The following is a 16447-nucleotide window of genomic DNA, read 5'->3' as shown; positions in this document are numbered from 1 at the left end:
GATATATCCGACATGGCTCCCCTGTCAGACTCCGAACCTGGCAGCTCACCTTCCTCTTGTGCCAGTGCTGAGATTGGCGTGCATAGGTGCGTCGGTTGACGGGATGGGCACGGCTCGTCGACTGGTGACTGTGGCAGGTTTGCCTGAGGTAGTCTCTGGTCCAACGACTGTAACAAGGATTGAAGCGTGGACAGAATTTCCAACGACAAAACAGATTGAGGATTGAGAAGAGGGGCCGGTATAACGGATCCCCTCATCGACGACTTGTCAGCCACTCGTAGCCCTAGGTCTGCTGGGCCAGCTATTCTCTCATTCTCGTCCTCCGAGGACAGCAACACAGCCTGTTCTTGTAGTAAAGTATCCGGGGGGAATCGGATCAAAAACTTCAGGCCTCCAGGCCTCCTGTAGAACCCCCGTCGACGAGGCCATCGTCGACGTTGTTGTCGGTGGGACGGTGGATGCCACCTGCGTAAGTGGCAGGGTGGAGGCCGATGACTGGGCCGCCGTCGACGACGGTGACTTAGCAGGTGGTTTTGGCGGTCCCGCCTTTTCCACACTTGGCTTGCTTTTACTCTCTCGACTCGTGGTCGATCTATGATGATCGCCCGAGGAGGATTTCCTTTCCTTTTCATGCTTTTTTGATGAAGATGATTTCTTTGACGAGGAGTCTCTAGTTGAGTGACTTCCACACGACTCTCTTTCCGTCGGTCGAGATTTCTTCGCCAGTGGTTCCGAAGAGGTAGCGCGGCGTGATGTTTTCGCCGATTGTGTGGAGCCTACCTCCGAAGGGGGGTGTGCCCCCGCTCCATCATTCAGCCATGCCACTAGTCGTCGACTGCGGTCTTTGAGGGTTTTTTGAGAAAACCCTTTGCATATGTCGCAGTTATCCGCCGAATGATGAGGGTGGAGGCAATATATACAATCCATATGTCCGTCCCCCTCGTAAACTTTCTTCAAGCCGCACGTCGTGCATGGGCGGAACAGCGCTTTTCCTGAAACGGAGGACATTTTCTGTACTCAAATTCCAGTAATGCAACCTTGTACAAAATAGTAAGACAACGCGAGGAGATCCCACTACTTTGGAGACGGTTGAAATCTGAAGGGGAACCGCGGGGGCGGGCCTCTTATACGGGGACGTCCTACGGAGCATGCGTAGGCGGGTCCTAAAAGGACGTAGATAGGACCCAAAAGTGTCTGAAGTTTTCCTATTGGAAAAGGCTATATATGTGTACCGAGGGGTCCCAGTCTGACAACGGGGAATATTCTAAGCATGTGAATCCATGAAAGATCCAATGCTGGAGAAGAGTCTTTCAGGAAGCCAGGCCAGCCAATGTTAATTGAGCAAACGTCTAGGTGAGCTGAAGCACTCCTTGCAAGTAAGTAAAATTCTTGCACAATGTTTTAGAAGTCTTTGTAGAAGTAAAGAAAAACTGTAGGGCCACAAGCTGGGAGGCTTGTGAGGGGCAAAACTGCACGCAACTCTGCAAAAGCACCCAAGACAGGTCTCAACTGAGAACAAGTAAGGCTACACAACAAGAGGTAAGTCCCCTTAGTTTTACAGTACCTTTGGTTAGAAGAAATTGTCCCTACTGACTTCTGTTCCTGTGTAGGTCTGCAGATCCTGTTGTTCCTGGGCCTCAGTCGTGGGGACAAGAGGGAGGACATCTGGGGACTCCTGCACTACGATGGGAAGGTCGGCGGCAGCAATGGGCGAACTTCAATTCAGCGGCACTTTGCGGTTTCAGCTCCTTGTGTCTCTACACTGCGGTTCTCGGATACCACTTTGGACTTTCCTCGCATCTGGGGTACAGCACTCTGTTGTGATGGCTCAGGCTTGAGCAGTCCTGCTTCTGCTTCCTGGGAGTCCGGAGGACCTTCCTGGAGCTTGGGTCTGACTTAAAGACACTCACTCGATTCTGGTGTTGCCCTCCCTGGCACTTCGGTTCCTGCAGCAGCAATGTAAGTACAGCCTGCTCCGAGATGATTTCCAGATGTGCTCGTCTTGAGGTTGATTGGTCTCACCAACCCAAGTGGAGAAGTCGTTCTTTGCAAGTCTTCTCTAATCGAGGCGAATTCGGGGCTTCAGCACAGCAGCAGGGCTTCACCGGGCAAACAAACGGCCCAGGAGTTGTAGTCTCTTACAAGTTCTTATTCGGATTACTTCGTCCAGTGATCGACTCTGCCTTCCAAGCAAAAAGCCTCGCCTTTTATGCAGGTTTCTCCCATTCATTCGCAGCATGTTACTCACACAGCAGGGTGGCTGTCCTCAGTGGACAGTCCACCAGCCAATCACCCTTGGGTGCATTCCTGTAACCCAGGAGACTAAGCACAGGGAGTTTCAGGCACCTCCCTCACTTCCTGCCCCTGCCAGACACCCTGGAGCCAGAGCCGGGCTTCACTCGTGAATCCTGCCAAAGACAAAACGAACAAAGGGACCAAACCAGGTTTGGCGCGCAGTGTAAATCTCAAGAAGGACCTTTCCAACAAGAAATGGCGAAAAAAGAATACGGGGCTATTTTGACAAAATGGGCACCCATGGGTGCCTTACTGCAGCTGGGATTGCAGCCTGCGGTAAAAAGACACAATGGTAGTTAAAAGTAAAACACTGCCACCAGCCATTAATTGTTGAAAGGGTAACATAAAAATGTTACATGAGCAACTAGAAAAAAAGGGGATACTAAGTAATTCTATTGTAAGATAGTGTGTGCTGGGTCTAGAAAGTTACAAAATGTAAGTAAAGTCAATTTCACTTCACTGCTCTTGGAAACAATAGTTTCACCACAAGAAGGTATTTAAACCTTTGGGAAATATAAGAGTCTCGCCTGTGCCACTGCACTCAAGGTGATGTGAGTCACAATGTAAGGTTTGTCATACTCCAAAGTCAAAAGAAACACAGAGTCCAAATCACAGAAAAATACATGAGAGCAGGGAAGTGAGCAGGAGCGGTTGGGAGCAGTGCTCCTCTACTTTTTAAAATTAAGTTTTACTGCTCCTATACATTTATTTGAAAAAGAAACCGTTCAGGAATGGTTTTGTTTTAAAATAACAGTGTAGGAAGAAGTTGAAACTTGCACTTTCAGTGCAAGGCACAGGACGTTTCCTTAAACAGCAGTTGCATGTGTTTGGGGGTTTGTATCATGTGTGGGAGGCAGTGTGGTGATAGGGTTTGTGGGGAGTGGGTGCAGGCTAGCAGGGAACATAGTTCCACTACTTCTTTTCGTACACTTCGACCACTGCATGAGAGAGTGGGAAAAAGGTCTCCCTCTCTCCAGATTAGAAATTAAAAAGTCCTAAAGTCCAGCAAAGAGAGCTTGGGGTCTCTAAGTTAGAAGGGAATTAGCACATTTCTGAGAATTCTCCCTAACACAAAGGAACACAACTTTTTGCTCCATCCACTAACAGAGGAGTGGAACCAGACATGTGCAATTCCTCATGTGAAGGGCAAGCGGCCTATGCTGGTTTATGCCCACAAAGAAAATGGGCATCAACTGGACATCTCAACCTACAAATGAAGGGAGTGTGTATCGGGTCCTCATCAACTTGGGGGTCTCAATCTACAAACTCTGTTGAGACTAAATCAATCATAACCTCTCTTCTTGGTCTTTTCATAATTGAAATATGTATGCACCCTTTTGAGGCCTCAGTAAGCCTAAGTGGTAGATGGTCTCAGTGTTCCATCTGCCTTATACTAGTGCAGGAGATATTCCTTTGTATCCTGGATCTTATGAGCCTTAACGATTGGTGGTACTAACAAGGTTCTCAGAAACCTCTATCTTTTTTCTTTGCCTCATTGAGAACCTCAGAATATACTACAAGCTCCAGTCACAGAGATCCTTGATAACCCCTCGGATCGAACACTTGTAGAATTAGACTTGGCGGAAACCTAAATGAAGGCTCAGTGGAAAGGCCTCTATAAGGCATCTCAGAAAGAACAAAAGTTGGTTTGAGCCCTAGAGTTCCTGAGGCTGAAATCAAGGGTTAGACCAAGTGCAACTTACTATTGACTCCAGTAGTAGAGAGGAAACTTGTATGAACTGGAGTACAGCAAGTGGCATCTTACGCATATGTTGAGACAAAGAGTCTGGAAAGAACAAATCACATGCAAAAACACATTTTTAGCCATCTGTTTTGGCAGTCTCATTTGCTTGATGACTATACTGTCCTGGAAATTTAGCAGATCAAAAAGTGGAAGGCCACCAAAGTAGCTTGTTGTCGTGATGCAAAGTAAAGCAAATCCTTAAGGGTCTAGTCCGGCCAAGATTGCTTGTGTGACAGCCAATGAAGTTGAGATTCTGGTACATGCCCAAGTATCGTCGCTTGTGCACTTTTTGCACAACCCTCTATTAAAGGATCTACAACCAATCACATAATGGAGTCCAACATCTGGCTAGAACGGTAAGCTAAACCTCTCATAAAGGTAACGTGGACCGAGTGGCAAGACTTCATTTTCAGGTCAGGTAGCAGCCTCTGGCGAAGTTACAATTAGTCCACATACTTACCTCTAGAAAAGTCAATACACAATATAATGACAAATATTTACAGAGCATAATATAAAAACGTTATATGTTAAAAAAGACCACTCCCTCTTCACCCCACTGCCTCTATGAGGGTCCATTGTATCAGATAGACACCCACTATAAATAAATGGGGTGCGAGGGGGAACAAGTGAACATAAAGCAAAGCAGGCAAAATCGCCTATGGATCTGCACAGTTGAGCACAGGGTCCTAAAAACTCAACCCCACCCTGATTATATGATACCCCCTAAACCAGGGGTCAGGATCCAACACACAAAGGAGAAAAAGTGAAATCAGACAATTTAACCAGCAGGAAAAATAGCCTAAAGATCCCTAGGGCCAACACTGACACCACAGTAATTTTGACCCCCCTAGAGCACGATACTAACATCAATACAAATGCATGGCTGGTAATTAAACTAGTGATAGAGGGATGGAAACATTTAAAGACCATAGCACAAAGGCCTCCAAAAATTAATTTGACATTTTAGAAACAGTTACTTTTGCAATACATTTCAGTGAGCCATATTTACTGTGCCACCAAGATTTGCTATAGTGTAATGACCCATTTTGTTAAAAATATTTTTTTTAATTATAAATGATATGTTTGATTAGACAAACTTTTCATCATGTAGTTCGTTAAGATGTGTTAAGAATTAAATAAAAAGATCATTTGGGTTAAAAGGAACATAGAAGGTTAAAAGAAAGGAAAACATGACAGCTACTGCTCGGTGTCCTTGTGAATCTCTATCCAGAATTTGATAGCTGTTGAGATTAAATGTTTATCATGGCCTTTTAGTAGTGGGGCCCACCGTTCTTGCGTAGTCATCTGCTTTTTCGATATTCTAAAAAGTCCTTCAATAGATTTCTTTTTTCCATCAAAGCGGGATGCATTTACAATGAGAAAAGTGAAGAGACTTTAAACATACATTAAAAAACAGAGGTAAATCCAATAAGTCTCGTCCTTGGTCTGGAGCTTCCTGAACCCCTTCTTGGTGCAGGAAAAATGTCCAGGAGCAGTTAAGAAACTCAGAGCCACTTTAGGAGAGTTCCGGGATAGGGAGAACATTTCATGGGACACACCCAATAGAGCATCCGCTTTAATGGGAAAAATGAAGGCAAGTCTGCTTTAAACCACAGGTGGGGATTACGCATCAAACAACCCCAAGTAGGACCAGCGAGCCCAATTAACAGATCTGAGGTTGCCTGAAGAACCAGAAACCCCAGAGCAAAATGAAGCAGAGGAAGAGGACCCCCAATGTAAGTCAAAGGAAAGTTCGGATGAAAGACTCCTCCAGAGAATCTCAACCCCAGAAAAGAGGGTCACTATCTTTACTAATGCCCCCGCCCCCAAACCCACTGTGACCCTGAGGTCGGTACTCGGGTCCGTAGAGTAGTCAAAAATAACCTGTGTAAGCACATACATGTTCATTTCTTTGATCCCATTTACAGGATTTGGTACCCAGGGGCTTGCCATCCTGATGCATTGATGACCTTCATGAGCCAGAAAAGGAAAAAACAGCCTTCGCACAACACCAATCTCAATCCTAGAGTGAAGGACCTGGCAAGGAAGGCTCAGGGAAGACAAGAGAGCCAACAAAGTTTGTTTCTGGCTGCTTGGAGCACCAAGTATGGTAGCAGCTCATCAGAAAATGATCACAGGACAGGGATAACGGCTGGAGGCACCCTAGGATGTCCCAAGCAGCAGATCAGGCTGTGTATAGGTGTCCCAGCACCCTTTTAGGTGGAGCACCGACCGACAGTCAAGCAGAAGAACGTGACAGTAAACTGCGGGATACAGCAATAAAGAACTCAGAAAACAGTACTAGCATTGAAGATGAAACCCAGCATATGTGGGGAGGCAGCCGGAGTATTCAGAAAGCCTGCATTGGCCCTCCAGAGGCAGGAAACCCAAACTGGGATATGCCCAAACCACTGTACCGAGCAATCACCGAGGGGTAAGCGTTAAAACTAGCATAAATTGCAGGAATCAGCAGGAAAACACAACTTCAGCAGAACTGCCTCTTCCAAGTAGCAAAACAAAGCAGCAAGAGAGGGACACAGGGACCGGGCATGGCCTGAAATACCACTACAAAAGGAAACTGGCCAAAAGCCTGCTCACCAATAACTGAAGTTCTCTGGGGACAAAGGTTCAGATGACAAACCAAACTGCTTGGCCTGTAGGACTGCCACTCAGCCTAGACCACCCCAAAGGAGGAGGGAGGAATAGCCTGGGGAACCACACTAGTGTAAACCAATATGGAGGCTAGGTTGCAATGTAGACTACCAGAGAGCCCAGAAGGTCAGAATGTCAATTTAAGGCCATCTTGTGGTAGCCGTGACCAAAGGGAGCCTTAGAATTCAAAATGGGAGAGAGAAGTATTTACAAAAATACTGTGATGGCCCAACGCCTACCAAAAATCTACATTGGGTTACCAATACAGTAAAATGGCCTGCACCCCTGAAGAAACCAAAAATCAAGCAGAGCTACCACCAACATACTCCCTAAAACAAATGGAGGGTGATATGATCAACCTAAGACAAAGATGGGATGCCAAAGAGGCACCCCTGGGACTGGGTGCCTTGGCGGCAACCCATTACCATATACCCTAAGTAAAGTAAAAAGGGTTGCAATGGCAGGGAAGTTCAGGTGAAGTCCCTATGGCCACCAAAAAGAAGTCAGTGATCAGAAAAAAGGGCCCTAGAAAACCCTAGAAAAAGAGATAGAGTCTGAATAGCTACATTTGTGTGCAGCTGAAGTAAACAACTCAGTTGAGGACGTAAAAGGGGGCACAACACGTGGCAGAATTAATCTTGCAGGTCCTCCTTTTTTCAATGTTTTCAAATATCAACAGAAGACAATTTGAACTGCAAACAAATCCATTGTCAGACAACAATAAATAAACATGTAAAAGAATATGTATCAATTCTGGGTGCTTACCTTGTCCAACATCACCCTTCCATCATCACTTAACGGGGCATGAGAAAACTTGCAATGATCTCCTTGATAGCATCTTGCTCCGGTATGATAGAATTTGCACGGAAATTCATGTAACAATGAAATGTTAAGGAGTATGGCAGTATAATGTGCGTTCATTTGCACAAAGTGCTCATCACAGTGACTAGTATGCTTCAACTTAATGGCTTCCCTGCCTACATAAAATAAACATACTTCCAATTCTAGTTCCTTACAATTGCTACCATTATAATCCCAAACATATGAGCATAGCCACACATTAGGATATGTGCACACAATTTAATGAAGGAAACCTGGGTTTCAAATGAAGCAACACAAACACACACACATCAAAATAACTGGCACTCATAGTTTAAGAGAACAGAACTGTTAGCTTGAAAGTTGACAACCTGGAGTTACACAATAAATGTATGCTTACACCTTTTTGACAATTAGGACATCCTAATCATATTTCCTATAATGCTTTTCTTTTACGTTAAGAAATTAGACAATATGAATAACAAGACCCTTTGAGCGCTCCTTGTATTTTACAATACCTCAAAGTCAAGTGTTAACGTGTATAATACTGATTAGATTAGACATTCATTCACTGTTTTTACAGGGCATGGATTTAGGAAGTGGATAAGGACGTTCTATTTGTGCATTACCACACATATGCAGCTTCTAGAATGTCCTTCGGTACAACGATGGAAAAAGTGAAAATGCTTGGCTCTCATATTGAAGCAATTCAAAATGGAAAAATCAAGTAATCAGATCAATTTAGTAAAAAAGCTGTAGTGGACACAAGATCACTGCCACTTTAAGAAACGAATTCTCAGACATCCCCTTCAATGCAACAGAGGTATGCCAGCCCTAACATCAGGTTTTCAAGTGAAAGCGATAAAAAATGACACCTTTTATAATCTCACATGAAAGTGAAGAGGGAGGCTTGTAATAATTAAGATGCCCTTGATAGTTACTATGATTTCAATTAGGGATGGAACAAGTTACTTACCTGTAACTACTGTTCTCCAGCATGGGTTTGGCATAGGTTGACATGCTCAGGAATATTGCCCGTTGTCAGGATGGGAATCCTCGGTAAAAAGAAAAAAGGTTTTCCTATAGCTTGAAAACTGCATTTCTTTCTCTAAACCAATCACTGTGCTCTGGGTCATACTGCCCACATACATGACAGTCCCCTCCATAAGCTCCACACCAGGCGACCATCTTCAAATTCTTACTGCACGCTTCAGTGTTGGGAGTCCTCTTCTTGCTCTCTGAGCAATTTTTTGTCTTTTGAGTTTTTTTCAGCAAACTTTAACAAATTGACCGATTTTTGCTTTATCGTTTGACCAAAGGTCGATTACGAGCAGCGGGGACCCGCTGTCGGCAAAGATCATCCTACGTCGCTGATCTTCCATCGAAGTTTTGAGAAGGCCTGGCCTTCAGCCTACTTCGCACCTTTCACCATGTCCGAGGAGTAGAGGTGCCTCTTGAAATTCTGCGCGAAATGTGAATTGAGAAATGTGAATGTCGAGGATCGACACCATAAATGTTTATATTGCCTAGACCATGATGCCTCTCGCTCTGTTCACTCCTCAGCCAAGGGACATGTCATTGGATATACTGATGACGCTGTACACACTAGTATCATAAATCAGCAGAGGCTGCCCCCCACACCAGGACTTAACCCCATCTTGAAGCCACCCTCTGACCCCAGGCCACTGGTCAGGAGCCCACCCCAAATCCAAGCGTAAGGAACAAGTTACTTACCTGTAACTGTTGTTCTCCAGATGGGTCTGGCATGGATTCACATGCTCATGAATATTCCCCGTCAGGCCGGGAATCCTCGGTAAAGAAAAAATCTTCTGATCTGTCTTTCTCAGTAGTAACCAATCACTGGTCTCTGGGTCATACTGCCCCTCAGCCAATGACTGCCCTCTCCCTAAGCTCCGCCTCCGGCAGCCATCTTCAGATTTGGTAGCACGCAAAGTAGCAGTATGACCAAGTGAAGAGCCATAGTGGGGTAGGATGGAGGGTTCCCATGTGAATCCATGCCAGACCCCTGCTGGAGAACAACAGTTACAGGTAAGTAACTTGTTCCTTCTCCAGCATGGGGTCTGGCATGGATTCACATGCTCATGAATATAAGAATACATAGCAGTACACACATGCACAACCAACAGAAGGTGGATAAAAGGCTCAACATTAAGCATTACATCAAAACTCAACATTAACTGCTGTTCATACCTCCTCACCAGGCTCACCTTGGGCGAACAAGTTGTGCAGCACCGCTTGGCCGACCCTGAGCTCCTCCCTGGAATCCCGGTCGACGCAGTAGAATCTCGTGAAGGTGTGTGTCGACCTCCACGTAGCAGCCCTACAGATGTCCAGCAGGGGCACACCAGACAAGAACGCCGTAGTAGCAGCGATAGCTCTGGTCGAATGGGCTCTCGGACGGCCAGGCAACGGTCGGTTTGCCAACCGATGACAGTGCGTGATGCAGCCGGAGAGCCATCTGGAAATGGAAGCCTTCGAGAGAGCCTTCTCTTGGTTCACAGGTCCAAAGTTCACAAAAAGCTTTGATGTCTTCGGAAAACTCTTTGTGCAGTCCACATAGAACTTCAGCACTCTAGCCACATTCAGCGAGTGCAAAGTTCTCTCGGCCGGTGACAAAGGCGACGGGAAGAAAACAGGTAACACCAAGAGCTCGTTGAGGTGGAAGTCCGACGGCACCTTGGGCATAAAAGAGGGGTGCGTCCTCAGCACCACCCTCGTGTCGTGAAAAGTCAAGTATGGAGGCTTGCAGGATAGGGCCTGGATCTCTCCCACTTGCCGTGCGGAGGTGATGGCCACAAGAAACGCAGTCTTCCACGACAGGAATTTCAACGGTGCTGAATGCAGGGGCTCGAATGGCACCCCCATGAGCCTGGTCAGCACCACGTTGAGTTCCCACGCCGGGGCAGGGGCCTTCACCGGCGGGAACGATCGAAACAGTCCCTTCATAAATTCCTTCACCAGGCGATGGGACCACAAGGACGCCCGTCCTGTGGTTCTGGTCTATCGGGAGATCGCAGCCAGATGTATCTTGATGGAGGCGTGAGCCAGTCCAGCCTTGGCCAGCGACAGTAGGTACGGCAGCACTTGACGGGCCGTAATCCGTAGAGGGTTAATCTTCTGTGCACGGAACCAGACAGAGAACCTCTTACACTTATGCCCGTAGCACATGAGGACGCCCTGGCTTTTGCAAGGACCTCTCTGCAGTCAGCCGGGATATCGTACCCTCCAAACTCTAGTGCTACAGGAGCCAGGCCTGCAAGTTCAGCGACTGTGGGTCGTGATGAAGTATGGCGCCTCCTTCTCTGGAGAGAAGATCCGCGTCCGTCGGCAGTTTGACTGGTGGGGACGCTGACAAGTCCAGAAGGTCCGGGAACCAGATGGGCCTCGGCCACGCCGGTGCGACTAGGATCATCCTGCACCAGGACCTCTTGAGCTGGTTGACGAGTCGGAGCAGCAACGGCAATGGAGGGAACACATATAGGAACAGGCCGTCCCAGGGGAACGAGAAAGCACCGCCCATGCTCCTCGGCTGGGGAAACCTGCTGGCGAACCTCTGGCACTTGGAGTTCGTTGCCGTCGCGAACAGGTCGATCTGCGGTTTTCCTCATCGTCGGAAGAGTCGATCCACTTGATCCTGACATAGTTCCCACTCTTGGCACGAGCGCAGCTCCCTGCTGAGTGAGTCGGCGATGGTGTTCTTTATCCCTGCCAGATGAAAGGGCACCAGAAACATCCCTTGGGCGACGGCCCAATGCCACAGATCCTGGGCTTCCTTGGAGAGGGCTGAGGATCTGGTTCCTCCCTGCTTCCGGATGTAGAACATTGTGGTGATGTTGTCGGTGAAGATTCTCACCACCTTGCCCTTGAGGGACAGGAGAAAGGACCTTAGGGCCCAGAACACTGCACAGAGCTCCAGGATGTTGATGTGGAGCATCTTCTCCTCCGGGAGCCAACGGCCTCTTGCGTGAAGTTCTCCGGTGTGCGCTCCCCACCCTTCCAGGGAGGCATCCGTCGTCACCATTATCTGGTGGGATGAGGTCTGAAAGTCTGTGCCCGCTGTCAGATTAGCGCGGGTGCCCCACCACCGGATCGCTCGTCGGAAGGTCTCGTCGAGCGGGATCCTGTCCTCGAAGCTGCCCGTCGCTTGGATCCAGCGGGAGTCAAGGAACTCTTGCAGAGGGCGCATCCGAAGCCTGCACAGGCGCACAAGATATATGCAGGAGGACATCATCCCGAGGAGGGACTTGATGGACCTCAGCCTGGCCACGTCTGTGGCCAGCAGACGCTGCACCTTGCCCAGGATGGCCTTCGTCCTTTCCTCCGACGGAGAGGCCAGACGCGCCACTGTGTCGAGCTTGGCTCCCAGAAACAGTGCAACTTGCGACGGGACCAGGTGGGATTTGGGAAAGTTGATGGAGAATCCCAGGTCCATGAGCAGCTGGACGGTCTTTGCTGTGTGATCCACGGCGAGCTCCCTTGTCCTTGCTCGGATGAGCCGGTCGTCCAGATAGGGGGAGACGTGGATCCCCTGCAGGCGCAGCTGCACCACCACCGGTGCAAGGCACCTGGTGAACACCCTGGGTGCCGACTTCAATCCGAACGGGAGGGCCCTGAACTGGTAGTGCCGTCCTTGGACCACGAACCTGAGGAACTTTCGGTGTCCTTTCAGAATGGGGATGTGGAAGTACGCATCCTCCAAATCCGACGACAGGAAATCGCCCTCCTCCAGCTTCCCAGCATGTGCTGGAGGGTGACCATCCGGAACTTCTGTGCCTTGATGTACTTGTTCAGTCGTCGCAGGTCCAGGATGGGGCGACATCCTCCTGCATTCTTTTTCACTAGGAAGTACCTTGAGTATACTCCGGAGCCCCAGAGCCTCTTCGGGACGTGCTTGATGGCACCTTTTTTGAGCAACGCCCTTACCTCTAATAGCAGTTGAGGGACGTGATTTTCCTTCCTGACCACGGGTTGAATGCGGGGGCACTTTCTTAGAAATTCGAGGGCGTGCCCCTGGGCCAGGGCGTCCAGCACCCAACGGTCAGTGGAGATGGACTCCCACACGCTGACGAACTTCGCCAGCTGGCCTCCCACCGGGGTGCTTTGGTGGGGGCCCAGCACCGCTGTCGGTTCAATCTTGGTTGGAGGACGCCTTGCCGCCTTGGCCTCCACGGCGACGACGGCGAGGCCCACCTGACACGCCTCATCCTCTATAGGCTTCCTGTGACGAGGAGCGGGCCGCTTGGCGGTACCTAGAGGAGCCACCACCGAATCCCTTGGAGGCACCCTGCTTGCCTCCGGTGCTCCGAAAGGACGGCCTTCATTGCCGGAGAACGCCCAGGGCCCTAGCTGTCTCCGTGTCCGCCTTGATGGCTTGGAGGGACTCATCCACCGTTTTCCCAAACAGGTTGTTCCTGTCGAACGGCATGTCCAACACCTTGGCTTGTACATCCTGGCGGAAATCCGTCGCCTTGAGCCAACCTCGTCGTCTAAGGCAAACGCCGTTGCCTAGCTGGCGGAAACCGGTGTCGGCAATGTCCGTTGCCACCGTAATGGCGTGGTCTGACGCCACTTCGCCTTCTTGCAAGACCTCCAGGGCCTCGGCCCTCTTGTTATCCGGTAAGAAGTCCAACAGGGGGGCGATCTTGTACCATAACTCCCTGTCGTAGCGGGCCACTATCGCGAAGGCGTTGGCCGCCTTAATCGTTGTTGCCGCCGACGAGATTGTAGAGACGGTGGAGCTTGAGGCTCTATTTGATCAAAAAATGAGAAATTCTCTTTGATAAAGCGCGAAAACGCAGCAAAAGCTCGAGAGCTAAACACGAGGACTCCCAACACTTGAGCGTGCTGTAAAAATCTGAAGATGGCTGCCGGAGGCGGGGCTTAAGGAGAGGGCAGTCATTGGCTGGGGGCAGTATGACCCAGAGACCAGCGATTGGTTACTACTGAGAAAGACAGATCAGAAACTAAACTAATACTGATTTTTTCTTTACCGAGGATTCCTGGCCTGACGACGGGGAATATTCATGAGCATGTGAATACATGCCAGACCCCATGCTGGAGAAGTATAAGGACCCAGCTGGCCCGAGGTGTCAACCAACACCACTGCCTCTGCATCGCAGTTTGGCTCCAGCTGAGGAGCCGGCACCGCACACGGGCACCGATCCGGCTACTATGGCGACGGACACCGAAGAGGCCGATGACTTCATACTGGCGGACCGGGAACCACTGGGCACGCATGAGCCCATCAGGGCCTCTCCCATTGATGAGGTTGGTTCCTTTCACGCCATGATGTCCAGGGGCTCAGACCTCTTTAAGCTGGTGCCTGAGGAGACTAAGAAGGAGGGATTACTCTTTCAGCGCCACAAGTCCAGACGGAAGACCATCATGTCCGTTCCCTTGCTGGATGATGTAGGGAGGAGGGCTTGGCCCTGATGAAGACTCCGAGCACCACGCTTTCCAAGCAGAATAGGCAAGAGAAAAAGTACAGGGTCCCGGACTCAGCCCCCCAAGTGCTTGAGGTCCCAGCCTTCTCCCGACTCTGTGGTCTCTGCCGTCGCCAGGAAGCACTCGGCGAACCCATCAACTGCGTCCATGGTGCCCCTGTCCAGGAGGGAAAGAAGCTGGATGCGATGGGCAAGAGGATCATTTATATCGCAGCCTCCACCATCAAGGCTGCTAATGCCCTGGCCATTCTGTTTCACTATGACCGGGAACTGGGGTATAAAATGGGCCCTGTTCTGGACTTCCTGCCTGTGGACAAGAGAGCTGAGTCCCTGTCCCTGTTCCAGGAGGGGGAAGGTGACCTCGGACCAAGCCATCATAGTGGCGCTGGACATTGCGGACACAGGGTTCCACCAGATGGGCAACGGAGTGTCTCTACATCGGCGCAGAGGGCCATCAACTTCTTATCAGACATCCTATCCAAAGAGGCAGACATGCCGTTTGATGGCGAAAACCTTTTTGGCAAGACTGTGGATGAGTCTCTACAAACTATCAAGATGGACACAGAGACGGCACGTTCGGTGGGGACTCTACAGCACCGTTGGTCACACCTTCGTTCTTCGAGAGGGCCACCCGGCAGGTCCTCCAAAGGGTCTACCACCCCTTATCGACAGCCTTCCTGCTCCACAACTAAAGAGGCGTACAGAGGCTGCTCACAGCCATACGGCAGCGGTGGACCGTGTCATTGCCGCCCGCAGGCCAGGGCGGAGGTGCTGAAACAGGCCTGAACCGGCTGTGGACTCGGGGCCCCCACTTGTGCACCCCAGTGGGACACCGGCTGGCGAGGTTTGTCAGCGCCTGGAAGACCATCACCACGGACAGATGGGTGCTGGATATGCTCAAGCAGGGTCACACCTTGTAGTTCCAGTGCAGGTGTCCAAGGCGCCTCAACAAGTACTTGAAGTCACAGAAGTTCAGGATGGTCACATTGCAGCACATGCTCGGCCAACTGGAGGAAGACGTGTTCCTGGCGTCGCTGGCTCTAGAAGACGCCTACTTTCATGTCCCCATCCAGAAAAAGCACCGGAAGCAAGTTATTTATCGTTCTCCATCCCGATATCTTTAATAATATAGTGAATATTTAATAGAATAGCAAGGACAATTGTGCCTTTACCCTAGAATTTAAATCATAACAGTAATGAGCAGCAAAGTTATCAACTGGAAGCAGCCTTGTAGATCTCAAAAATAGTAACATTTCTTGAGGGCTACAGTAGCAGCAGCACTATCCCTTATGTAAACTCTAGGCTTGCCCGGTAAAGATTTGTTAGCTTTCTGTTAAAGTAAAGCAGAGTAATATATATGGATAGGTATCTTATAGTAATTATAAAATGCTACACACGCCAAAGAAAACAGATACAGAAAGGTGTAAACTAAATCAATTGTCAAAACCATCAGGTTGAGAGCAGACAAGTCTTCAGACGAGGGTGAAAAGAGAAAAGTAAGAAGACCACTGAATGTCAAAAGGTAGCTTATTCTAGAGCTTAGGTGCAAATAGTGGAAAAAGGAATACAGGAAGTTCTACTATAAACAAAAAATCTTGCTTTCAGGAATGGTGAAAAAAAGTTACTGTTCAAATGGATTTCTAGAATCTAGTCTGGTGGACAGATTATAGGAGGCCATCCTAGTTATAGTGAACAGGAAACTCTTAAGAGGTTAGCCAAAACCTGATAAAGGTAAACGTGGAGCGCAGTCAAGGCTATTCTCAGGAGTGTGCGATAGGGGTCATGGGCCCTCGGAGTCCAGAAAATATAATACACAACAATTACATTTAGACAGAATGTAGAAAAATGCACACACAAAAAAAATGAAACTAACAGGTGTTGTTATCACACAATACTCAGCACATATACATTCATCATAGGTTCTTAAAATGCATTCAAATGACTTCATCAACACAGGAGGTAAGTAAATGAATGCAGTAAAGATGGAAGTCAGTCACAACTTGAGCAGTCCAAGAATGCAGCCTTGTGGCCAAAAGTCACAGCAATGCTTCTCCCCAGAATGTAGTCTCTGTAGGAAAGTTATAATTGACTTGCATTGATGTTTGTTCAACGAAAATATTCAACACTATTACTAGATAAGTAAACTGTGTTCTTATCTTTTCAGAAAATACTAACCAGGTTCGACGACCAAAAGGTAGTGGAATGGAAGATTAGGATACGAAGGGACTGATTCTCAATGTTATACTATGGAGGACGGGGGTTGTTTTGCTTTTACTTTACCCACTATCTCTGATTTTCACAATTACTTAATGGGTGGACTTGGGGTAGCTGGATGTAGGATTTCCTGCCTTTGGTTTCGGCGAGAGGTGCCTAGGAGCGGCGGTAGAAAGGATTCCTCCAGTTCGGTACAAATGCAAGATGCAACCCCTGCCGATGAAGAAATGCAAGATTGGTATATGCAGGCCTCTTCAGG

The 16447-nt window shown here is 48.6% G+C and overlaps 1 protein-coding gene across 3 annotated transcripts in view; it reads right to left on the bottom strand.

The window, feature by feature from the left end:
• Nucleotides 1-16447, bottom strand: part of ZC3H6 (zinc finger CCCH-type containing 6) — a 1150225-nt gene that overhangs the window by 498216 nt on the left and 635562 nt on the right. For all 3 annotated transcript variants that reach the window (XM_069607788.1, XM_069607786.1, XM_069607787.1), the window contains one exon: nt 7457-7567. In XM_069607788.1, coding sequence (XP_069463889.1) covers nt 7457-7567 — 111 coding nt within the window. The remainder of the gene's footprint in view (nt 1-7456; nt 7568-16447) is intronic.

The sequence above is a fragment of the Ambystoma mexicanum genome, chromosome 4q (assembly GCF_040938575.1).
Source record: "Ambystoma mexicanum isolate Mex_15411 chromosome 4q, UKY_AmexF1_1, whole genome shotgun sequence".
In the NCBI taxonomy this organism is placed as follows: Eukaryota; Metazoa; Chordata; class Amphibia; order Caudata; family Ambystomatidae; genus Ambystoma; species Ambystoma mexicanum.
The sequence above is the reverse complement of the archived record's forward strand: the minus strand, read 5'-3'. Positions and strand labels throughout refer to the sequence as shown.